Source organism: Epinephelus lanceolatus, chromosome 12 (genome assembly GCF_041903045.1).
Source record: "Epinephelus lanceolatus isolate andai-2023 chromosome 12, ASM4190304v1, whole genome shotgun sequence".
NCBI lineage: Eukaryota > Metazoa > Chordata > Actinopteri > Perciformes > Serranidae > Epinephelus > Epinephelus lanceolatus.
This window is the reverse complement of record NC_135745.1, coordinates 33309168-33335733: the sequence shown is the minus strand read 5'-3', so window position 1 is coordinate 33335733 and position 26566 is coordinate 33309168. Positions and strand designations below refer to the sequence as shown.

The 26566-nt window shown below is 42.4% G+C and overlaps 1 protein-coding gene across 3 annotated transcripts in view; it reads left to right on the top strand.

Moving 5' to 3' along the window:
• The window catches only part of ephb1 (EPH receptor B1), a 209336-nt gene extending 183135 nt beyond the window's left edge, over nt 1–26201 (top strand). For all 3 annotated transcript variants that reach the window (XM_078173315.1, XM_078173314.1, XM_078173316.1), the window contains exons 11-16: nt 11–258; nt 2180–2395; nt 19927–20076; nt 22053–22246; nt 24594–24749; nt 25602–26201. In XM_078173315.1, coding sequence (XP_078029441.1) covers nt 11–258; nt 2180–2395; nt 19927–20076; nt 22053–22246; nt 24594–24749; nt 25602–25710 — 1073 coding nt within the window. In that variant the 3' untranslated portion in view covers nt 25711–26201. The remainder of the gene's footprint in view (nt 1–10; nt 259–2179; nt 2396–19926; nt 20077–22052; nt 22247–24593; nt 24750–25601) is intronic.
• The last annotated feature ends 365 nt before the right edge of the window (nt 26202–26566 follow it).

Genomic DNA, 26566 nt, shown 5'->3' with positions numbered 1-26566 from the left:
TCCCCTCTAGGTGAATTTGGGGAGGTGTACAAGGGTCGCTTGAAGCTGCCTGGTAAGAGGGAGATCTATGTAGCCATCAAGACCTTGAAGGCGGGTTATGTGGAGAAGCAGAGGCGGGACTTCCTGTCTGAGGCGTCAATCATGGGCCAGTTTGACCACCCTAATATTATCCGTCTGGAGGGTGTCGTTACAAAGAGTCGTCCGGTCATGATCGTCACAGAGTTTATGGAGAATGGTGCCCTGGACTCATTCCTCAGGGTAAGTAATTTTTATGGACACATACATGTAGTATGTCATACAAAGTTAGAAACAGTTATAATTAAAAATCATATTCAGGAGCTGAATAGAAACCGTGCATAATGGAACTTAGGAGCTAATTGGAAATTAATTGTTAAACAGTCCCCGAAAAGGAGTCCATGCTAAGAATTACTCCTAATACAAATTATAATGGGCCTTCTAAACCTATCTTGTGCCAACAGAGAATATGTTTCACGACAATGAACACGATTTCAATCATTCTTAATTTGAAAATTTCCACCAGCAAGCTCTATCAGCCTTTAATTTCTCTATTAATGCCTGAAGCTTTTAATGGACTCTTCACTCTTTCTTTTATAGTCAGGATTGAACGGACATACAGCTTAATCAATATTCAACTCGCTTTTTTCCTCCTTCAATCTCATGGATTGGTGTTCTATTCCACTTTGATCTAGGGTGGGTTTAAAGGGGCTCTTTGAAGTTGGCTTTGCTAACCGCCACATCCGACTTGTGTTTCCATCGATCTCCCTTACCCTCTTATTTGTTACTGTGTTTTGGGGGTTCAAAGCTTGCTCTTCAGAGCATTCGCACAGGGGTAGGTGCACCATGCGTGGATGTTGAAGAGATGGATGCCCTCATGCCCGAACTGAACAATGCTCTAACACCTGCAATGAGCAAGACTGGCTTCAGGAATCCATTTTGCTTATCTAATACAAGTGTACTTTTCCTTGGGATATTACAAACTCTTACACAACTTGTATGCTCAGTACTTCCTTAACAGCCCTTTCCGATGGGGAGCTGAACTAAAAGTGGAACTTGTTATGCTGTCTTCAAAGCCAGACTTCATTGACAAAAGCAGTAATTTTACATCGCTGACCACTAGAAGTGCTGGTCTACCACTGCCTCGATCAGTTAGTTAGTTTGTGTTATTGTGTGACTTTCGTGTTGTAAAGGATTGTTTTGGATTCGCCAAAGTAACACAATAACACAAACTACCAGTAGAGGCAGCAGTGGAACGGCAGCTCCTGTCTTCAGCAAGGTAAAATTAGTGCTTTTGTCAGTGGAGTCTGGCGAACAGAGAACATTGATAGGTTTTACTGTTAGTTCAGTTCCTCTTCGGAAAGGGCCGTCTTTCTGGGACGGTACTGATCACATGACTGGACAGGTGAGACTTGCTGTTGTTAAACACAGATGCCTATGACTTGAACTCATCAAGAATCTTCTACGTTTTTGGATTCTTCGTTCACCATGGGGATTGAAGTGTTTTTTCAAGAGGATTAGAAAGGCCAAAAAGAGCTCAGGATATTAGTTTGTAATAGCACAGTGTAAACAACAAATTATTAAAAGCGAAGGGCAGGGAAAAAAAAAACCTGCTCTGAAATAAGGGAACATAATTACTTGCTTTGAAAATAGGCTGCTCCAATCTCAAATAGATAAGAAAGGCAGGTAGACGAGCCTGCTAGATTCTTATGTACATGCCAGGCCTGACAACACACCTCGTCCCATTGCCACTTTATGTGGATATACCCTCTGGCTGTGGTAATAATGATTGCTACAAGGTCTTTATAATTTTGGAGTCCCATTGGGCAGTCTTCCTGAGGACATCAAGACTACATTTTGTCTGTATAAAACATTAAATAAATAGCACAAACATGTCATTTATTTTTGCACTGATAATTCCTTGAAGAAAATCTGATTCAGAATGTCTGTATTTAAAATATCAACATTCAAGGGTGGAATTTTTTGCCAACACAGCATCTATGATTCAGAGGAGAACCAACATAATTAGCTCATTATCATTAAAAAGCTGTAATATTCGCATTTTCTGACACCTCTCGATCCTCCAGCTATTCTCATCTGTGTTAATTGTGCCAAAGATAATATCTAAATAACCGTTTATATTTGTTTTCTCTCCATCCTCTAGCAAAACGATGGACAGTTCACGGTGATCCAGTTGGTAGGGATGATGCGTGGGATCTCAGCTGGGATGAAATATCTCTCAGAGATGAACTACGTCCACCGTGACCTGGCTGCACGAAACATTCTGGTCAACAGCAACCTGGTGTGTAAAGTGTCTGACTTTGGCCTGTCACGCTACCTACAGGATGACACCTCTGATCCCAGCTACACCAGCTCTCTAGTGAGTACTTGGAAGGTTTTATTTTTGCTTGAGTGCCTAACATTATCTATTTTACTCATCTATGATTTATCTGCATGTAATGTATCCTTAAAATGTCAAGTCAATGTTTTATTGACATATGCAGCAATCGAATCACCCCAAAAAACCATCACCTATGAGTTTTGCCTCTATACGACACTGTCTCATTCTTTTTGAAGGACTTGGCAACCTTTCACCTTTTCAGTGCCTCTCATTTTATATGAGCTGTCTCTCTTCCTCATCCTCCTTCCTCCTCTTTCCTATACTCTGCAAGTCACGGACCGGAGGTCTGTCACATCTTCATTAGTGTGGAGACAAGCCTCCTCTGGGAAGGCTCCTCTCTCGTTGACATGCCCAGAGTGCAGAGAAACCAAAGGGCATTGCAGCCTCTCAAACTGACAGCTACCACCCCCTCTCCCTCCCTCCCTCCTCTCCCTCACTCCTCATTCATTATTACTGGGGCATCATGGGAGGCTTTGGCTCCTCATTAACTCCTCCACACTACAGATCTGTAATTATTAGCAGCCATCGTTAGTTCATCTTCTGCCTCTCCTCTTCCTAATTCAAAACACACTCTTACACCCTCGCAAACACACGGCGCAGGTCATTAGGACTCCAGGCATGCCTGAGTTTGTGCGTGTGTTTTTATTTGAGTGTCAGTGTGTGTATGTCTGTAGCGATGATGTGTACATGCACAGGCATGCATGTGTGCGTCTGTGTGGGTGGATGTGTGTGAGCCCATGTGCATGTGTCTGGTATCACCTTATTGACTCTGCTTTAAGACTTTGGTGCAAATTAGCTTGTTTTGCAGCCAGTGTTTTATGTGTGGTGCTATATGCATTTTGTATATCGTAAGGTCCTCTGCAAGCAAAGCTGGTCAATAGCAGATAAACAGCATGGTTCTACATTATTTAACCTAAAGGTAGAGTTTTTTGGAGTGGAGGTTTTAACTTGTTTCATAAAACCACCTTGTGCAATAGCATTCTGCTGCAGAGCTCCAGGCTCAGGCCCACCTCTGACACTGGGACCCATCTCCATCACTAGGACCCATGGTGGAAAATCACATGTGTTTATTGCGCTTCCTTATCAATTAATAATGTTTACATACTACTGTATTATATTGTGCAGTGTATTGTTTTACCACGCTCAGCATTAATAAATAAAGCAGCCTACTGTGCTTCTATTTAATACATTGCACACAACACTTATAAAGTAAGTTAAAGTGATGCTAAGCAGCAAATAACTTGCATAGCTACTAACCTTATAGTTTGTTAACATAAGCTAACATTACCGTATATGACATTAGCATAGCTAGCTCGTAGCTAGGGCTGCCCCCGACTTAGAATTGTCCTAGTCGACCAGTAGTCGTCATTTAGGGCCATTAGTCGACCAGTCGCCCGCATGTTTACGATATTAATTTAATTATTAAATTGTATATTTTGGGTGGGGCAACACAATGGTTTGAGTTGAAGGTGTGAGAAAGAATAGTATCAGTAACATTGTTAACACTGTGCTACATTACAGAGAAATACAAAACCGTACTAATGAACCTTCATTAATATAGGCCTATATTTTATCTACAAGTGCACGTCACACACTGAGCGAGCCGCCTGTCAATGACGCTGTGGGCTAATGGGCATGTAGCTACTTCCATGTTTCAGATGATACGTCATGTTTGTAGTCGACCAATGAAGATGAGTTTACATATCACCTTGGGTTCGTCCTTCACCTTCTCAAAATGATCCCACACTTTGGATTTCCTGCCCGACATGTTATTAACTAGCCTGTGGAATAACCGCAGGTACCAGCCAAGCTGACTGCTGAGCGTGGCCACTTCCTGTGTCTGTCCTTTCAAATTAAATTCCCACATGGTCCAGTCATATAGGTTTTGATGTATTATGACAAGGTGCAGCTCCTAATAGAGTTTCATGTTTGTTTTTTTTGTTTGTTTGGGGGTTTTTTTGTGTTTTTTTTTGTGACTAAGCAACCAATGAAATTAATTACGTGTCTGGTCGACTAACATTTAGTCGATGATTATGGGGCAGGCCTAGTTACAGTTATATCAACATATTAAGGATGTTTTGTTAACCTTTGTGTTATTGGTGGAGGCCATGTGGCAAACTAATAAACACATCCTATCTTATCCTAATGATCATCTCTGGCTTACATATTTCACTTCCTTTACCAAGATGGGGGCTGGAAAGAGTCAGATGAAGGCGGTGGGCCCCAGCCTGGAGCTCTGAAGCTAAACCCTTCTCACCTCATCAGCTCTCTCTGATTGTAAACACTGTAGCACTGTATATAGCTTGAATAAATATGGTTATATTATGCTTTAAAAGGATAAGAGGTTTTTCAACACATAAGATCAAAAGCACACAGTCAAATAGCCCGTGAGTCAGTGCTACCCAGGTATAAAAATACAGTTCTCAAAATAATTAGTTTTTATCTAGGTGAAGAAATAAAACACACAATGTACTTTACTCTATGTTATTTTCTCCTTTGTGGCTGATCTCAGGTAGAAATTCCTTTCTTTTAGAATTATTACTTTAGCTTTATGCACAAACACACATGCAGAGCGTATAGTGTAAACGATTGGCAGAAGATGGTAACCCAGGTGTGAACAGACAGTGTCAAAAGGGCCAGAGGAGGCATGACCTCACATTGGTGTGGCTGAGAGCTAATTGCTCCCCAGGAATAGCTTGCTTTGTATGCTTGACCCCACTGGGTAAACCTTGCTGAATGGGTCTTATTTAGCAACAAAGAGGAGCAGCATCTCTGTTGTCTGCGCCGCTGAGCTTGCTAATAAAACGGGGTGTAAAAGGTGGGGATTGGTTTATAGATTGCAGTCGGCATTTTGATGTTGTTTAATGCAAACAAAGTCTCCTTGAGGGCATTATCTGGAGAGTCAATAGAGCAGGTGAGGTTTGAAGTTTGAACCTGGGGAGCTGTTTTGATGGTAACACACTCGGGTTTTTTGATGGTGTGTTGTTTACTGATAGAGATTTTAAAACAAGCACATCAAAGCTTTGGCTGCGCTTCACTTTCATACTGAGTGCTGCCTTATTATCATAAGCAGATGAAATCTTCAGTGCCATAACTATTTTTGTTCCTTCCAAATCAAGAGAGCAGTTTTATTCATAACGCATAATGAGAGTCCGTCAATATGCCTGCTAAAGTCTTAAACAGAACTGAATGTGATCAGCTGGCTCATAAAGACTTAGCTGATGTTGTCACAGACTTTCATGTCACTTGTCCTCCTAATCCCTCACCCCCTGTTTTCATGGGGACATGCAAACAAGCATGGGGGGAAGTGGGGGTCCACACAGGGTCCTGTGCTGTAATTAAGCTATGCACTGTGCCCTTCACTCCTTGACTTCTTCAGCTATGACCTGACGCTAACCAATCAGCGAGCAAGGCTGGCGTGGCAGACAAGGCCGAGGGAATCCAGGAAATTAAATTGCGCTGACATGCAGTGATTTACATCGCCATCGACCTCCTCCTCCTGCAAATTAATCACCCCTTTCCCTCTACTGCTTTTCTAATTTTTCCCTGCAATTCGAGGCACACCAATTACAGTGCCTGTGGTGTGATGCTGGATGTATGGTTAGGGGGACATGCTGGTAATTGTGTTAACCCTGGATGTGGGTTCACTCCGGAGCAATGTTGTGGAGGTTTCAGACAGAAGGGGGCTGTCCTGCCGCTCTGTTGGCTGCTAACCAAAGTCGTGATTAATTAGGCTCACAGGACAATACTTGGACTGCACTGGTCTTGCTAAGGTGATGGTGTGCTAATTAATTTAAAGACTTTAAAGACTGTGTGTTTCATTGCGGCTGTGGCTTTCTTGCATTTGTATTTGCATCAGCGTCTGACTACATATACATGGTTGCATGGTTTAAGAAGTAGCCCATAGGAGCATTATCACAAGTCCAGGTGAGATGTGAGAGACCCTTCTTACCTGACAAAGAAGAGGATTGATTATCGAACACCTGGCGAACCGGGAAGACTTCGACAATACTCTCATTATTCACCAATCCATCTGTCTAAGGAGCCATCCATCCATGCAACCATCTATCTATCTTTACTTTTTCTTCAGCTGTCCACTTCTTTCTCGTTTCAAGGGTTTTTTTCCCGGAGCAACACAACGCCGCATCAGAACGGCATACTCAGTGCAGCTGTGACGAATGATGCGTCAGACTGTTTACGGCGGTGATGGGTCATATGTTTTATTGTGTTTTGTGTTCATGGGTGAGTGAGAGTCAGAGATTTTGGCATGGTCACTGAGGTTTGAGGCAAAGATAAGCGAGTGATAGGAGTCGATAGGGAGTGTGTGTGTGTGGATATGTTCCCAAAATCCAGTGTGTGAGAATAGTGTGTCAAGTCCATAACAGCTTAGACAAGTGGTGTTACCCTTTCTATCGAGGTTTCAGGCCCACAGAGCCATGGGCAGGTACGGGTCAGGAATTTCTGCTTGTCCCTCAGCTGACGATGTGGAAAGGCTGTCATTGCCTTGCATGTCACGCGATGTGTTCTGTACATTGTGACTGAGTGGGCATGTATGTGTGGTTAGAAGCCTGTGTTTGTGTTCCTGGGCATACACATATATGTCCCCAAGGTAACGCTCTCAGTGTATGTGTACGTAGGTGTGTGTGTGTTTGTTTGTTTGTGTCATTGAGGCTGAGAGGGGTTGAAAGGCGAGGTCACACAGAGCCAGTAACAAAGCTCATCCGTCAAATCCCTGTGACCTGAGTGACATTCTCTCAGCTCCGCTCCACTGCTCACACTATGTGGACCACGCTGTTGTTTCTGTCATTTGTCTGTTTTCTATTTGCATCCTTTCTCCCCCTCTCTCTCTGGCTTCAGGCCCATGCACTTTTTTGGCTTGTCTATTCAACTTGTAGTGAAATATTTATGCACTGCAAGTTAAGGGGACAGAGTCTCTGAGTAAACAAGAAGTGAAATGGGAACAAGTCTATATGGACTTGGCCAAGAGCAAACAAAGGGACTTTCTGACACATCACATTTGTGTGCAAACACATGATTTAAAATACACATTTAGACATGTAGAATATAATGTCTATAGCCTTACTGTTGTGTGTACAGCCTTTATAGACTGAGCTGAGTAATGATGCGCGGGTCGACCCGTAACCCGCGGGACCTGCAAATGGACCTGCAGGTCGGGCAGCAGTGATCGTCTGTTAAATCGGTCTGTAAATGATATTTTGACATTATTGGCTATTACTGTCATGGCATCTGAAGGTACTGATGCGTTGAGCAGGTGACAGTCCGCGGTCGTTTTCAAAACACACTTATGTCACACACTCCAAAAGAAACTTGAAACTTTAAACAAGAATTTATTGTACAAAACGGGGGAAACAAACGTTGACAAAACGGTTCCATAATTCATATTAAATTCAAAAGATAACGAAAAAACAGCTACAAGTTAGAGGGAATAGTGATAAAGTGGTAAAACTTCAGACGGATGCGCTCAAGCGTGCCGTGCACACAAGCTCTGTTGGTAGGCTATACTATATTTTCACATTTTTAACAATGCAATTTAAAAGTTTTGATTTTTATTGATAACCTACATTTACCAACAACAAAAAGACTACGTTTAGCACCAAAAAAATATATTTAAAAAAAAAAAAAAGTAAATAAAAAAATGAATATCGAATACCAAATTTTCATAATGAATACCTACCCATAGAAACAAATATTTGAATATCCGAATATTTGGGTACAGCCCTATGTAGACATTGAATGTCGAACTCCAGAATGTTAGTCCCATGGCCTAGGGAACGCTCAATCAGTATTTGTGAACATGAGCTAGTGCCTCTCAAAGGCAGAAACCAGAAAAGAAAGGCCCAGTCTCATCTCACATTTTTATCCCCACCCCTCATTTTCAAGTGTCACTTTGCCCTCAGAACAGTGTTACAGTGGGTAGTGGTCGAAAACTTCCACTTTGAAATGGGACAACCCTTCGGACATTGTTGTCGGACATTGCAAATATGCAATTTTCTGCTCAGGGATTTCTCTTGCGTAGGCTACAGGTATCCTTTTGTGGTTTTCAGCACACTCAATCGTTTAAACAAGTCATCAAATAAAAAGAACACTGCTTCAAATGCATTTTAGCCACCAAAAATATCATCAGTAACCATGTATGCTGTATTTGGAGTACTTTCTCTGCATTGCCTTACACACTAACCCAGTGGTTCCCAACTGGTCCAGCCATGGGGTCCAGATTTCTCCTTTGCCATTAGTTCAAGGTCCACACAGTTTAATACATGTCATGGAGCTAGTCAAGTCAAGTGGCAATCCGTTGCTCACTCACTCTACAGCAGGAAATGGCACTTCAGAATAAAAGCTCTGAGCTGGAAATTCAGTGTATTTCAAAATAAAGTGTGTTTTCTACATACTTTAGACGTTTGCAAGTCACTTTCGGTCCATGCAGAATGGCCCTGTGACCGACTTTTGGACCATGACCCACCACTTTGGAACCACTGCACTAACCAATTGAGGCAGCGGTAGACCAGCAACTCTAATGTTCTGCCAACTAAAATTACTGCTTTTGTCAAAGGAGTCCGGTGGATTTGAGATAACAGCTTCAGTTCCCAAGGCAAAGTGCTGAAAATATTCTAAATATAGTGTAGGCTTAAACTGATGGGATTTTTTTAAAGGTGGGACTTTTTACGTGGCTAAAAACAACCTAATTAAGGCAGTGTTTGCGTGGCACCATTTGATTTTTTTTATACGTGACACAGGGTTTTCTACCCAGAAGTTATTGTAAACAGACATTGTGATTCAGTAAATAGACAGTGAAATGTGGGGCACCCAGTAGTTCACCTGGTGGAGCAGGCGCTCCATGTACAACGGCTGTGTCCTTGCCGCAGCAGCTGTGGATTTCATTCTGACCTGCAGCTCTTTGCTGTATGTTATCCCCTCTCATGTTAAACCTGTGCTATCTCGTAAAGGCAAAGAAAGCCATAAAAGTAGTCTAAAAAAGACAATGAATAGGAGATTGATTTTGTAAACCTTCAAAATGATTGTTTTCTTATTCCATTGTAGTGTTCTCAGATCTAAAACAGAAAATGCAGCCATATACTGGGAACAATCTTCTGGGTGCTCTCAGTGTCATCGAGAGCATCTTTGGAGCAGTTTCATACATTACACTTGATGACATCACAAATTGGAGTTTTAGCAATCTAGTTTTTGGATGTGGAAAAGAGTTGTTCATGTTCATTAATATTCCTGGACTGTCTTTGACCATATAAATCACATGTATGAATTTGAAAAAGGTTGTAGTTCCCTTTTAGATGAGCAACAGTACTGTCTATAAAGCAGCAAATCCTCTGTGGCTTTTTCCATGACTTTCTTGAGGCACTGTCGCTGCAGCATGATGCCCACAGCTCATCTCACTGTTGGCCATGTCCATACATCAAACATAACAGGACACACCCACATCATCTCCCCATTATCACCGTCAATATCAGTCAAACAGTGGGTTAATTCACAAAGGAATATATGCACAAAGACTCAGTAAGTCATCAGTTGTCTCCACAGAGCCGCTCATAGTGCTTGCATTATAAAATGACCAGCTGTAAATACAGATCTCACATTTGTTGTCCAGTTCGCACCACACCACATGGCAATTTCACACTACAGTATTGTCAGAAATGGACATGTGCTTCACTCTTTGTTATATTGAAAACATTTTAGGATCAGGAGCTTTTTATCTTGATTTCTTTATTTAGGTAAAGGGAAGACATAATCTCTGTGATAACGCACAGCAGTCAGTCATTCTTCCTTTATATTTCTAGGTTCGTTGTAGGCTATTATTTAAATGCAAATACAACCTGTGCGTACGCATAGATTGCTGTTGTTCCAAATCAAATGCTCTTATATCTCAGGCCTTGTATTGGAACAACACAAGTTCACATTTATGCTTTGTCCCACTCTCACTAGCTGTGGTTTGCAGCTATAATCAGCTGTGTTGGAAAACAGTCTAGGGCAGACATGTCCAAAGGTATGCGTTGACAACTGGTTTGGTCTAGATCATCATCAAGTCTCTTGCATACATGATATGTAATTGTAATTGTTGGCACTTACCCTGTCGTTTCCAACTCCCCTTGCTTTTTGCTGGGGTAGTATATACACATACAGGTACATACAAATGCCAGGTACTTACTTTGACATAGACAGGAAGTAGATAGTTTAATGTTGTGCTGCACAGTTCCTCCACTTCCCCATTCCCCAAAAATATGAGTCACCACTACAGTGACCAAGTATGATACCCATCTGGCTTCCCATCTGAGAGTTCTGCCAAGCTGGCGGCACTGCTAGTGGGCACTGAACCCCAGTCACGCTCATTCATTAATTGCAGCGAAATCCTAAACACGCTACCCTACCCTGATTTTTTTTTTTTTTTTTTAATCTCTTGGTGTTGTATTTGAAACTAATTAAGATGTTTCCGGGCTAATTTTATTCAGATTGTAGAGTTTAATTTGCTCAGGCTTGGGGTAAATGTAGCAGCAGAAAAATATCCAGGAATGAAAATGGATATGAATATGGAGGAGGTGTAGGTTCTGAAAAACAAGAAAGAAAGTAACATGATCCATACCTGGTCCCTGCATCAAAGAGGGAGCAACCATCCAAAGCACTCCACCTTGATTTATACCTTCTGTCGTGTTTGCCAGAGTCAGTATAAGGTGGGCATTGATTCGCCATCTGTGGCTGTTGGACTGCATTTGCATCTGAACAGGATTCACAATGAAGTGGTTTGTGTACAACTAAATCAGTGAAAGAGATACCTTCTTTGTTGGGGAGCCTGTGTCCTCATATGAATACTATACTGCAGACTGCGGTGTCACCAAAGGGAGATTTAATTTGTTGTTAAACCAAAGCAGTAACTTCCAAAAAAGCTTCTTAAGATTTTTAGAACAAAAGCGCTGACATGGCTATTGCTTTTTTCATATTGTTCTCATTAAAGTTGCCTTCACAGCTGCCTTCGCAGTGGCTTCAAGAACACAGGAACAGTATTAGCCTCATCATTACAGGAAAAACAACGCCTACTCAGGTGGTGCTCCACTTTGATAAGACCATCAAAAATGTAATTGCCTATTGCCCGCATCCTGTGAAGGAATCATGGGGCCAAGGTCACTGTCTGATATTAGCATGGTTCTTGGTACTTGCTTTGTTTAATTTGATGGTGCTAGCAGATGCCAGAGATGTTGAGGACTATTGGTGAGGTTTCCCTGAAGCAGCCGAAATATCTGTTTAATTGTTTAACACAGTGAGGTGCTAATGATGTTGGGAAAGAGGGGTAGTTAATGGGGTAAATAATGAAAAGACAGAAAATACTGAAAGTTTGGTACAAAGTTTACCCAATTGTGCACTGCATGAAACATCTCACAAAAAAGCACCATAAAAACCACTACAGTTGAGACGTCTAGATGGAACATATGGTCATTTCTATTATATGCAAATCAAATAAAGACAGACAAAAATATTGCAAATGATCTCAAGATGTCACCCAAAAACAAATTCACATGGTTAGTCTGAAGGAGCTCCACCAGACTGACTCAAAATAAGTCAATGAACGGCATAACAAGGCCTGTGTGTGTTCAATGAGTGTGTGTTTTAGGCATGGAGATGGAGATTAACGAATTCAGTTAGTAATGTCAACAAGCTGTTCATCGTTAATGTTTGCCCAAAGCTGTAGCTTTAGCAGTAAAATATGTTTGGTGTACTAGTTTGTGCTGAAGCCTTGAGAGGCAAGTAAGAAAAAAATCTGGTGATACATTTTGTAAATCTGATTTACATTGTTTTCTCTCCTTTTTATAGCTTAAGAACAGGTGAAAAAAAAAAGTTTTGCCAGTATAATCTTTTTGTCCTGGAAGAGGGATCCTTTCTCACTTGCTCTTCCTGAGGTTTCTACCATTTTTATTCAACATTAAAGTTTTTCTGGGGGGGGGGGGGGGGTTTCCCATATCTGCTGCGAGGGTCCAAGGACAGAGGGATGTCGTATGCTGTAAAGCCCTCTGAGGCAAACTGTGATTTGTGATACTGGGCTTTATAAATAAAATTGAATCAAACTGGATTAAATAAAGTTCCTGAAAGGTAAATATGCTGGAGTTGTCGGCAACTGTTTGTAAAAGCCAACCCCAGATTCGCTCTTGCTTTGGATCAAGCTTTGTCTGCTTGGTGTTCTTCCTTGCTATATTTGCGTTGTTTTTATTGTTTTTTTGTTTGTTTGTTTGTTTGTTTGTTTTTGCAGCACCGTGCCAGAGATTTTTATAGCCTCCTCTTGAACGCGTGCTGCTTACGGTCTGGTACCTGGTGGCAATTATACTGCACCAAGACATGTCCCGAGCACAGCAAAATAAGAAGAAAATATAGAGAGGCAGAGGGCAGAGTCACTGCAGATAAATACACCTCCACAGACTTCTAGTGGGTCATGAGTAATGATGGAAAATCCTATACCGTAAAAAAAAACAAAAAAAAAAAAAACAAGGTGAAGAAAGTTTTGCCAGGATCGTTTTTGGAAGTTTTTGGCAGGTGACAATTTTTTCACATGCCAGTACCCAATGTATGTACCTTGTGTTTCGAGTGTAAATCTGACCTGGAAGAAAACATAAATGCTTTTAGTCTTTTTTTAAAGATATTTTTTGGGGCATTTTGCCTTTAATCAATAGGACAGTCTAGCGTGAAGGGGGGAGAGAGAGAGAGGGAGTGACATGGAGTATATGGGGCGCCTGCTCTATCCACTAAGCCACCGACGCCCCATAAATGCTTTAAGTCTTATTTAAAACATGAGGTGGTGGGCTTCAGCCTCTTGTGGTCGAAATGATTATTAAAAATGATCCTCACAAAAAATATTTTTTCTCCTGCCAAATCTTTATTTTCCCACCTGTTTCCACAGATGAAAAACGAGTCATTTAGAAAAATGATTCTGGCGAAACCTTTTCATTAACCTAGGTGAGAAAACAATTGAGATCAGACTTTTTTTTTCCTCACTTGCCTGTCAGCGTTTCTGTAGCTCTAGTTCATTTCATGAAAGAAAAATACTGTCTGCATATAATACGGTTTACATAATGACATGCATTTTTTTTCAAATTAGTTTTTATTTAAATTCCAGCGACTTTTCCAAATTTCCATGCCTTTTTTTTTTCTATTTTTTACAGCTGTGCCAAGTGACTTACAGGCAAACAACAATAAATTAAAATAAACCAAACACATCCAGCTTAAAGAATTCATTTTGAAATAAATAATACAAAAGGTGTAAATTAGGAAAAAGGAATGTGTTGGACAAAAAAAAATCAAAGAAAAAACACAAAGCTGTGGGAGGGGAGTTGGGTGTGTATACAGTGGCATGAGTGTATGTATATGCATCAAGAGGTGAGACAAGTAGGGGAAATAGAGATACATAAATACTGTAAAATATGTCGGCGAATTGCGATCATTTCACTGTGTTAGTATGCCGACAGTCGGGCCCCATCTTTTAAGAAATATTTCTTAAGAAAAGTCTTAAGAAACGTGCATTTTTAAGGTGAAATCTAGAGTTTGCACATAATTATAATATATAATTGTGGCAGATTTACCATGCAGAATTCTTAGCAACAGTTGAGGCAGACAATAAAGAGTCCTTAAATGGTAAGGAGGTATTGAACAGTTTATTGGTGCCATAGGAGACATGTAAAACTATTAAATTACAAATTAACTTCATTGAGTTCCCAGTAGCTTTATTACCGTATAGATAAAAGGATTATTGGAATGCAGTGCACTGGTGGCACGCTCTCTGAATAATTAAGGATAAATGAAACACATTATAAAAATAGTACACTGTGTGTTTCCTTCTTGTTGTATTGTTCTGTCATTTCTACTGTAACCTGACTGGATTTCAGTTCCTCACGGCAATTATTTTTGAAATGGGATCAGAATGCTACAGACAGAAGGATCTCGGCGATATGAAGCACGCGTTTTTTAATCTTGATCACAGTTTCAGTTTTTCAGAAGTAGAGCAATTATGCGGGCTTATTCTGGGTGTATGGTATTTTTTCATTCCCTTCTGTTATCTCCCACGCTGTATAGACAGTTTTCAGAATTTGTTTGTTAATCAAATCTAAAAACAAAGAGCCTCAAAGAGTTCCCACCCTAATGCGAGACTGTTTGGCATCTCTGGAACACAAAAACAAAACTTTGACGAATGCTTCCCTCAAGTTTTTGCATGACTCCATTGTATATGTGGTGAAAGACCTGTGTCTTTCTCTCCACCAGACATTCCCATGGGTGTCTGAGAAACCAACATCACTGTCACCAACCCCCACCCCCCTTTTTTTTCTAGTGCTATTTTTTCTCCCCATCTCGACATATCACTCTTCCTCTCCCGGCCTTTCTCTCCATCTCTCTCAGTCTCTTTCCCATTCTGTTTGGGCAGACATCCAGGGCAGATCGTTGCTCTCAGGATTTCATTAAAAGGATGTTGATGGAGCACTCTCCCCAGCCTAAGTAAATGTGCTCAAGTCCATTTGAGTGTGTATTGTTTGGAAATGGATAACTGAAGTTGGGGGAGTAAAGGAAAGGAGAAGAGGGAACGGGGAAGAGAAAGAGGACAGGGAGAGGAAGATCTACATATTTGTCTTCCAGATGGAGGAGAAAGTTTATTTGGAAGCTCTAAATAGCTTCTGTGAAGTGAAAACTCTGAAAAACAAGACCAAACACTGGACTCTTATTTTTTCAATTACAGGAAGTTTATCAGGGACATTGCTGCATGTTAGTGATGCCTATTCATTGTACTCTGACAGGTATATTTGCTCCAGATTTTACTTCATTCTGCAGCGGCATGTCAGTGACAGTCTACATGACGGCATCTGGCACATTGGTAGATGGATAGCTCAAGCCACTGCAAAGACATGACAGGTGTTTCACATCCTTGCTACGTGGAACAGTGTCTACACACACACACACACACACACACACACACACACATTATTGGGCCAAGAGACCATAACAGACACCAGTAAGTACACACATTACCTGGCCAGCACATGTTTATCCTTCATCTTTTCAGACCTGGCTGTCACAGGAACACACTCGTCTCGCCATGATACCTCTTAACCTGACAGTCCCTGCACATCTCTGTTACAGTCACACTCCAGAAGTGTCGCTGGCTGTCACAAGTGGTCGCCACCTGTCACAGGCGGTCACAACCAGGTGAAACCAGTTCTGTAATCTCATTCTGGTGACATTAGGGTGACAGCACACTCCGGTGTCTGCTCTTATAGAGGGGAATTCTGTGTGAAAACAAGGCTGGATATGTGTCCATAAGCATGACGTGGATATTTAGACAAAGAAAAAAATTGCCAATGTCATCAAGTGTGGAAAATGGAGAATATTTTTGACACCATATGGTCAGTGGTGCCCACAGTCATTTTTCACAGAGGTGGCAAGATAGGGACAATGAAAACCATGGGTTTGGCACCAAGCGGTAACCTTCAAGGCTGAAAATTGATGCCACCCTGAAAGTGCCAAAAACTGCAGTTCTTTGAAAGGCCACTTGAGGCTCGTTCCAGAAGTGAGTCAATCCCTGGAGAACTCTTTACATTTTATAAAGGCTTCAATGCCACTTTGACTGACAGGCTGTCTGTGAGTCAGATCCCAACTTTACAGCTCCAACCTCTCATTCAAATATGGTCACTTCTGGTTCCCAAAAAAACAAGATGTCGACGGCTGAAATGCCGAACTCAGGGCTTCAAAGCAGGAGTCTCTTGGGTACCCAAAGAATCCATTTTCATTCAGATATCTTGAGGTTAGACTTCAAGGGACCCCTTTAAAAATGGCTGTGCCGATTGCTCCTTTGTGATAATTTAGGCTAGATTTAGAGCATTATTTAGCCCCCTTCGTGACAAGCTATGCTGACATGGTTGGTACCAATAGATGCCTTAGGTTGTGGAGTTTCACAAGATACCATTACCTTTGCCGGCTTAAAAAAAAATGAGCACACCACAGCCTTTTAAAGATAGTAATGTAAGCCTGCAGTTATTTTCTGTGTGAGGGGGACTAGCAGTTGTATCAGAGTGGCCATGGCCCCCCGGTTGCACCACTGCAGATGGTAAGGTATCTTGGTGACACATTTATTTCGGAATTTCACGCCCTCATGGCCACTCGCTTGTTCTTCACAGCGCCAGCATTTATCAACCAGAAAATAGACCCATCCAGTATCTCTGGAGAATCAGGCCCTGTACGTCACCCACTTTATTTATTATCAAGGGAGTTCTGCGAAGTATCACTTGATATCATTACAGATTACTCCTCTCAAGGCCGAGAAGTTCTGCAGCTGCAGCGGCCGTGCAGCATTCTGGCTCATCTACACAAGTTCTGTGTTAACTGTCCGAGATGATAGGAGTGTGTGGATTCTGTTTCAGGGGCGATATTTCACTTCAAGGCAAACAGAAAACAGCTTGTTCCTTTTTCAGTAGCCAGCACAATATAGCATATCCAAAGAGCTCTCCCCATGCTTCGAGGCTTCACAAAGCACTCCTGCTTTTGTGTTGACATTAGGTCTGTTTTAATTCCCATCATCACTTCTGCTACCCCCCAACTCATTCCCCGTGGTACTAACACTCTTTTTACTGGGGGAAAAAAGCACCAATGCTTTTTATTATGTTTTGCCGTCTTCCCTGTATGCATGAGCTGTTCAGCACTTCATGTTATTAAAGCAGGATTTTGGCAGAGCTATCACTGGCCCAAAGCAGTAATTACTAAGGGTTTGCATAGCTGCCTCTGACTCACCCGCCTTGGAAATGTTATTACTAAAGTCTGTCTCATTGGAGGCGCACGGGGAGCTTCTTGTGAAGCCCGTGTCTTTGCTCAGGCCATTCCAGCGACACTCAGCTCATATTCCCAACAGGGTCCCGGGGCATGAGACCAGATGTACAGAGCGAGGGAGGGAGCAAGCAAGTAATGATAAAGACAGGCTGTAATAGATGCTGTTTTGCTCGGAGCAGCTGTTTTTCACGGTATTCTGCATTTATTTCTTCGTTTTTCATCTTATGTATGTTCGTCCAAACAAAATAATTGACTTGAAGCATTGCCCCTGACAAAGAGACAGATGAAGAGAAGGGGATTGGCCCTTTTATTTTTTCCTAGGGAAGATATTTGGCTTGTATCTGCGTAGCTCCATTTGCCCTCAGACAAAAGAAAGGGCAAGAGAAAGTGTCTTGGGGTCTTAGTTTAGATGAAACGATTCAGATATGAACTAGTCTGAGATATGAGAAAAGCACTGAAGTCGCTGGGGCTTAGATAGCCTTTATTCAACTATTGATCTCTTCCTCTCCTTATTTCTTTCTTGTTCTCTCATTTTCTCTGTCTGTCACACAACCGCACACCGCACCATTGCCTAATTCCTTCAACCCTTCATGTCTTTTTCTCCGCCGGCTGGTGAGAACTGAGTGTTGCCTCTGCGTCTTGCAGCGCGTCCTGACAGCAGGCTCCGTTCAGGGTCAGATGTTAAATCTCTTTTCAGGGTCAGGAACCTCTCAAAGGTAAAACCCTAAAGAGGTGCTCATTAATGAGCTCAGCCTCTCCACCTCTGCAGTGCCACGCAGCACTGACCTGTAACACCTACACAAGTGTGTACAAATGCCCGCATGAAGGAATTCATGCATATAAACCTGTATATGATTATTCCTGTCCAGCGTTTCAAACATCCGCCGCAGTATGGAAACACCCCAGAAGAACCATTTTCTGTCTCTCATTCTCCTCACTAATCTCTCGTTTCCCTCTTTGTCTCCTTCTCCACTTCCTTCCCCCTCTCCCTCTGATTCCTCTCACTCTCTCCTGCGCTCACAGAGCGAGCAGGAAACAGGGTGGTCTGTGTAGGTTGCTCTCTGGGTTTGGGTTTGTTTCCAACAGAGGCTTATCTGCAAATGCTCAGGTTCAGCTAATTGGCATTATTAAACTGGTGGCGAGCTCAACTCGGATATAAGGGGAGGTGCTGTGGGTGTTTGTGTGCGTGGGCGTGCACGCACAATCGTCTATGCCTGTGCCTGTGCATATGTTCCCAACTGTGTCTATGTATGTGTGTATGGAATTTTAAGCAAGCAGCTGTCAATTTCAGTCAACAGGGCGCATGGCATGCCTGAGGCCCAGGTAGTCCAATTACAGGCAGACACGCTCGATGTACGAGCAGAAGCCTAGGCCTATCTTCCTTTATTCAAACACGGCTGTGAGAGAGGATCCGCTAAATGTAATGTTGGTCGATGTGTGAAGGGCGAACGCTGTTGAGAGCTGCTGCTGAGACAGAGGCAGATCTTGTATATATTTGGCTGCTGGTGGATTGATACCAGGTGGATTGAGGGATAAAGAGTTAGAGTAGGACAGTGGAGGCAAGTGCGGTGGTGTTCAGGGCCATTGTTTGCTTTAAAGGCACAGTTCACCAAAATCAAAAATACATATTTTTCCTCTTACCTGTAGTGTTATTCATCAGTCTATATTGTTCTGGTGTGAGTTTGTGGGTGTCTGAGATATCGACTGATAATCCACAGGCCTTGGTATCTTGCCATGATACCTCTTAGTTTCATGTAGGAACTATTTTGTTCCTACCGAATTACACTCACCAACAGTATCACCATGCAGAAGGAAGCATGCACCTACTCATGGATCAAAGGCTTGTGCTCATGACAGTGCGAGATGTGAACATTATTGGTGTCCTCCTTAGCTGAGCTGTAATGCTTAGTGGTGCTATGTTAGCTAGCAGTCATTCTCGGAACCCCTCGGCTGTACTCGGCTGATACAGCCTCTGGGGGCAGACCCCCGATTTTTTGGCATTCCGGTTTGATTTGGGCGGAGGAGGTGAATTTCTGTTTCCGACTTCTGTTTATATATAAGTAAATATGCTGAACCATTGCGATGGATTCAGAGTTTGCAATGACGCCAATTATATTCCGCCTCATTAGTTCACCGCACGGAGCGTTTAACCTGGCAACAACTGCAGCTGGCTCAAATGTGATTGGTCAATATCACACGGACTACAAACAGCCTACAACCGGAAACCAGGGCTCTTCCGCTCTTCTTCCAGAGGCAAGATCTCCGGGGTTTGCCTACAGACTCTACATTCAGTATATAGAGACTAGCTAGCAGTAGATGCACGCTTCCTTCTGCGCAGTGATACAGTTGCCAGGTGTAGTTCTGTAGAAAGAAAGTAGTTCCTCCATAAAACTGCTCACAACAAGCTCTGTGGATTATCTTGAGTAAGCGGACATGATTTCTGGAAAGAGACATTGCTGTTGAGTTTTTCAAATGTATTTTTTGGTGCTTGGAGCACCACAAGCCGAGTGCCATCTAGTTCCATTATGTTCAAGAGAAGGCAGACATCTCTACGGCTGATATCTCCAACACAGCAACTCGCACCGAAACAATCTAAACTGATAAACTGATAAATAGCAATCTGGGACTTCTGGGACTTGGACATTTCTTTCATTTCACCTTCTGCCCCTTTTGTTCCTTTCTCCTTTCCTCAGGGTGGGAAGATCCCAGTGAGGTGGACAGCACCAGAGGCTATCGCTTACAGGAAGTTCACCTCGGCCAGTGATGTGTGGAGCTACGGCATCGTCATGTGGGAAGTGATGTCATTTGGAGAGAGGCCTTATTGGGACATGTCCAATCAGGATGTAAGTGTTTATTTAGAAACATCAAAGACCCATGAAATTGTATCATTATCTTCTTAATGCGATGTACTTCCTTTTGAAACAGGACGTTGGGGCTGAAAATTAGACAGTGAGCAGTTTTATTTGATGGGACAGGCTGAAAGGTTTAATTGTCAAATAATGTGTGACTCTGTCGTTACACCCACTAGTACAGCATTACGTCAACACTGAAGATGAAACTTTTTCTGTGAAGTAGCAGTTTTCCAGGGAGTTAAAGTGTCCGTTTCATAAGATCTTTAAGAAAGATAATAAAAAGGAACATTTAAGTTGAGTGTTATCACTTTTATAAACTTCCATGCAGTAAAAACAAGTTTGAATCTGAATAAAGTGCCTCATTAATAGGACGGCCATTTCCGTACAGATGTGGTTATACTGTCTCTTCACCCCATAGATACACAATCAAGGATAACTCATAAGAGAGGAAGCTGTAATAAATCACACATTTTTATCAGCCCCCATCTCGTAGCATCATCACTGAAGATGTCCTTGACTCTGACTTTGAAAGCAGACTTATTATGGACACAGTCTCACACTATCCTCTTTCCTTCCTGGCCAGCTTTTGAGAGCAATGAATGATTGCTGAGAGCTCTGCTTTGTTCCCCATGTCCGTTTGGATAAGGTCCACACGCACACTCCCACAAACACACAGGCACCAACACAAACACGCACAGCCATTGGACGTAGTCCCATAGTGTGAGGTCTCTCTCCCTAAGCTCCCTAAGTGAGACAACTAGCCAACCATCAGGCCTCTATGGACCCCGCTCCACAAGGACCATCCAACCCAGCAGATGTTGCCACAGTGGGCCAGCAGCAAACACTGCCTGGTGGGACTAATGCAGAGAAGAGGACTGGCACTGCTCAGCATGTCCGGCTGCTCGGTCCACGCACACATACACACTTAAAAAAACATACACATACACACAACCACTTCTCCATATGCACCATTTGTCAAGATTGTGCTGAGTTGCACTCAGCTCCGGGGTGAAGTTGGCAACCTACAGAGCAGCCTCTAATTTTTAATGATAGTATCTTTTACACTTGATTTCACACCAGACCCTTATCTCGCAACTATGCATTTTTAAGAAAAGATTACATCTACAGACAGTATGGATATATGGATATGGGTGAGGGCTAGGTCTGTCAGTGTGCAGTGCAGCAATCTGGATGATCTTTACTCTTTGTGGTGTCTAAGAAATAGCTGCACAGCTTAAGCATTTTTGCTATATTTATTTTGACTTTATTGTTTGTATATTTATGAGAAAGCAGTGTGTGGAGTGCAAGGGATGGTCATTGAATTATAGGTACTCCACTTCAAAGTCTAAGTCTCCAATTTCGCCTCAAGTTCCAGCCGAACTTCATTCAACTCTTACGAAACACTTCACTCCAACTCTGACTACCCTGAAACTAGTCGTTGCTTCTCTCTAACAAGGCCAGAATAGCCTGTGCAGCCTTTAAGAGACGTGTGTCAAGTGGCTGTGCTTCACAGTGTTAATTATATGCAATCTGCCCATTCCCCAGCGACTTCTTTCCACTGTGACACTGCCTCTGCTCTCCTCTCTGTCTCTTTCCTTGCTCTGTCCTCCAGGAGTGACATGTGATTGGCTGGAGTCAAGAGGAAGGGCACATCAGCCTGAATGCTAACTGTCTCTTGAGTGACCAGAGGGAGTGTGTGTCTGCATGTATGGGGGTGGAGGTGGTGGTGCACTGGTGGGGGTGTTGTTGAGGCAGGGATGAGCGTGTCAGGATTACAGAGTGGATTTACTTAATGTCATTAGTCCCTGCAAACTCAAATTAGTATTTTATTTATAATGAAGTATATTATTGACAACCAGCCAGCTGGTAGAAAAACACTGTAACTGACAGCAATTAGTCGTAATTACTGTGTAGAGTACTGTAAATAATATAACCTGAGCTTCCCCTTCTCACCCCTCCTCCCCCAGGTGATTAACGCCATTGAACAGGACTACCGTCTGCCCCCGCCTATGGACTGCCCCAGTGCCCTGCACCAGCTGATGCTGGACTGTTGGCAGAAGGACCGAAACGTACGACCCCGCTTCACTGACATCGTCAGCACCCTGGACAAGATGATCCGTAACCCCACCAGCCTCAAAGCTGTAGCCAACATCCCTGCAGTGTGAGTAAAAGCGTTTTCTCATCAGCATGACACATGCATTCACCCTGAAGTGGACATTAAGTATATACAAATATGCTTTGCACATTTGTTTACACAGTATTTACACATGCTTTCTGCACAAACTATCCAGCACGCACATGCTTACTTTTTATCCTCTCATAAAATAAACATGAATATATTACCACTGATTGCATCAAACCTGAACTTTTCCTCTCCAGGATCTTTTTTTCCTGCTACTTATAACTCTCCCACCCATCCACACCCCTACACTGGCTTTGGAAAGTTCATTTTTCCGCATTCTGTAGTGTTAAATAAATGTTTTTTACTCACAATGATAAAGCAAAAACATGTTTTTAGAAAAAATAGAAACATTGCCTTGCAGTTGTATGACACTGTCAACCAGTAAAGGTGCAGCTCATATCCATGTCTGTCCAAATTATCACTATATTGACATGTATGATTCCAGTCATAAATTTCCAATAAGCTTGTGGTGGACTACCAGAGGAAAAAGTCATAGACACAATGCCTTAAATAGGGATGTTGCTGCAAAGCAGCTACACATTCTAAAACGTGGGGATACTTCTCTCACACATGTTCAACTCAGCAGCACAGAGGATCCATACAATCAGCATAGTTTCAAGATTAGTGTCACCAATTCTGATAATTCAACCAGCTGTGTGTCATCGCATTGTGCGTAGACGAATGTTGTTTGACTTCCCCTGGAGCTCCCCGCCCGTCCGATGGCGGAGGTCCACATGCTGGCAGCGGCACGGGGGCGAAGCCAAACTCTGCACACACTGTGATGCCACACAGCTGGTTCAATATCAGCAAAGTTTCCCTTTATATTCATTGTCTTGTGTGGCGATCAGCAGTGATGTGGTGGTTCACTTTTACACTGTGATCTATAGCCTATAGTTCGGCTTTAGCTTCTAACTATCTTTGTCTTTTTAACCTGTTGTTGCTGCTGAGTCAGTTTGACATCCTGGATATATCCTTCAAACACAGACTGTAGACCCCTCTGTCTGCTTCTCTCTGGAATCACTGTTTCATTTTTCCAAAAAAAAGGGAGTGCAATTAGTTACAGTATGGGCTCCATGCTTACTCTGACATGTCAAACTAGCGAAAGGTTAATTAGCGTATGAATTCTTGAGTTACAGCCAAAAACATATTTTGCGAGGTCACAGTGACCTTGACCTCCGACCATCAAATTTATTAAGTACTCCCTTGAGTCCAGGTGGATGTCTGTGCCAAATCTGAAAAAAATCTATCAAGGCGTTCACTTTTACAGGAATGGAACAGACAAAAGGTCACAGTGACTTTGACCTTTGGCCTCCAAAATCGAATTAGTTCATCCTTTAGTCCAAGTGAGAATTTGTGTCAAATTCACGCATTTGTGAGATACCGTGTTCACTAGAATGGGACAGACAGATGGATGGACACAGTCCAGAAACGTAATGCCTCCAGAGGTAAAATAAAAACACAAGAAATATCTCATTTTCATTCAGAATGTTTATTTGTTATTTTGTAGAGGCACCACTGGTCTTTGTTTTGAATCCTATTGGGCACGATTTTGCCAGTTCTGCACACCGTGTTTTGGACAATTTCTTCCACCCTTCCTTGAACATCCTATCAAGTTCGGCCAGATTGGATGTGGACTCTCTGTGAACTGCGAGCTTCAGGTTTCTCCACAGATTTTCCGTTCCAAGTTCCAGGCTTTGGCTGGGCCACTGAGGGTCATTCAGAGACTTGTCCCGAAGCCACTTGTTTTGGCTGTGTGCTTTGTGCTGCTGCCATGTTGAAAGGTGAACTTTTGCCCCCCTGTGAGTTTGAGTTTGTGCAGCGGAGTTTGTTTTTCTTCAAGGTCCCTCCTGTGTTTAGCTCAGTTTGCTGTTTCTTTAATTGTGACCAGTTTCCTAATATCTGACAGTGAAAAGCGTCGGCATAGCATCCTTCACTGTAGGGATAGTGTCGGCCAGTGAGTGGTGTGTTTGTTTTTGCTCGTTGCAGCATTTGCATTCACACCAAGGAGTGGAAGTTTTCTTTATGTATGTTGCTCTTTGAAGACATTTTAATATATAGAGAGATTGGTAGGTAGCCAAATAGAGAGATAACACTAAAATGTAGTGAAAAATGAAGGGGTTAGAACGCTTAGCAAAGCCAATATTCACACAGTACACACACATGCACACAGTCTCCTCCATCTTGCATCCTCTCACAAACACCCACGCAAACGCCATAACCACAGTTTCTCTCCTTCTCTTAAAATCTATCTTGCTTAATATTGCATCAAAGCCCTGCTCCGTACTTACCTCCTCTTACCCCTCCTCCTTCTCCCTCCCTCCTCCAGGCCTTCTCAGCCACTGTTGGACAGATCCATACCTGACTTCAACACCTTCAGCTCAGTCGAGGACTGGCTCGCTGCCATTAAGATGGGCCAGTACAGAGACAACTTCCTCAACTCAGGCTTTACCTCCCTGCAGCTGGTGGCTCAAATGACCTCAGAGTGAGTTCACCTGCTCGTGTGCAAATGAAGACCCAAACCCATATGGCACTTGATGGGCACACTTGTGTAAAATGACTCGACGTCAAGTGCGTGTATTTTTAGCATGAATGTGCCCAGTGACTCAAGTCTTTGATTGCATCGAATTACAGCCTGTATGGGCATTTCATAAAAATGCAACTCATTATAGCAGAAAATAACATAGTCATTGTGGTTAAAAATAATTTCCATCTGTGCTCCTCAAGTATTATGGCTACTATCTAATAATTAAGGATTTTCTATGAGCAACTTACCAAAATGGATAAGGATGTAAATCCTTTAAATACACAGCTTTAAGAGGCGCATTTATTCGCTGCTGTTGATATGGAGGATTTCAAAGCATAGTTCACGACAGCATTTCTCGTTCATGTGGTTCCAAAAGACACAAATATTGCACTCCATTTATTTTAATTAACAATGTTGCTTGGTCTACAAATTTATGTGAAAATGTAAAATCATTCTAACATTTTTTTGTTATTAAAAATGTATGCCCAAGGCTTGGTGGCATTTATGCAGTCTCTTTGCAATGCAAAGCAACATGCATTACTAAGTCTTCTCTCAAGTGATAGAATTAATTTTGTAAATTTGTGTTTGCTGTTCATTGCCACTAGCCTCCCAGCCTGAAACTGCCCTTTCATATATAGTGATGTGAGGACTTTAAATGCAGCAGAAAATGGTAGCCATTTTTTGCTGGTATAATCGCTTCATACTCAAATGATCCATTCCATCTTCAATGTGATGGAAAGCCTTTCATCTATTGCTTCAAAATATGTTCTTGCTTTTCAATTTCCTTTCTCTCTGCCGCTGTCTCTCCAGGGACTTGCTGAGAATAGGAGTGACCCTGGCAGGCCACCAGAAGAAGATCCTCAGTAATATCCAGTCCATGAGGGTGCAGATGAGCCAGTCACCCACGACTATGGCATGACTACAGGGGGCGCTGTGCCACGGAACGGGCAGCATTCGCAGGACCAACAACAATGGCAGCCCTCGAATGACCCCCGATCCATCGGAACGCGCCAGAGTCGAGACTATTGTCTTAATCTAATCCACTACCATGACAACAGGAGACCAGGGTCTACACTACCACATGGTTAACAGCTATCACACTTCATGCAATCTACACCAGGAGTTCAGGGTCCAGACTTGATACTGTTTCTCCATTTATTCACGAAAGGAAGACAGATATCGGTTGCTGCGGTTCTATGGACTGCCACTCACGTCATTGTAAACCAAAATAACTCCAACAATCCAACATCGTCACAGGGAACCTCTCACAATCTCCAGACTGTATGGTAAAACGAGTGATATTGTGCTTCTATATTATCTGGACTAGAAGATGTTAAAATTGTAAACAGAAGTGTGAGCCATTTAGAAACAACGTGTGACCTGTGATTTTACCGTCGTCAATGTGTGCAATGAAGATGCCTTGACCTGGCCAGAAATAAGTCCCAGAAGAAAAAGCAATTACCAGTAGGAATAATTAGAGAGAGAGAAGAATACAGGGATGTACAGTGGAGCACCATTTTCAACTTTCACATCATCTTTTGCTCGTTTGACAAATTTGAGAAATGTATCGTAAATGGACTGGTTGAAATTCAGAGCCAGTTGTATTTTTTGTCTTTTACCATCTGTTTGTTTGTTTGTTTTTATCACTATAGCAAGATGCCGCCCACTCGTATTTTAACTTTAACACTACCTGTGGAGTCCTGGGTGGAAGGCCTTGCCAAAGGACTTCTTAACCAGCCCCACCCAGATTCAGAGAATATAAATATGTTTATCTC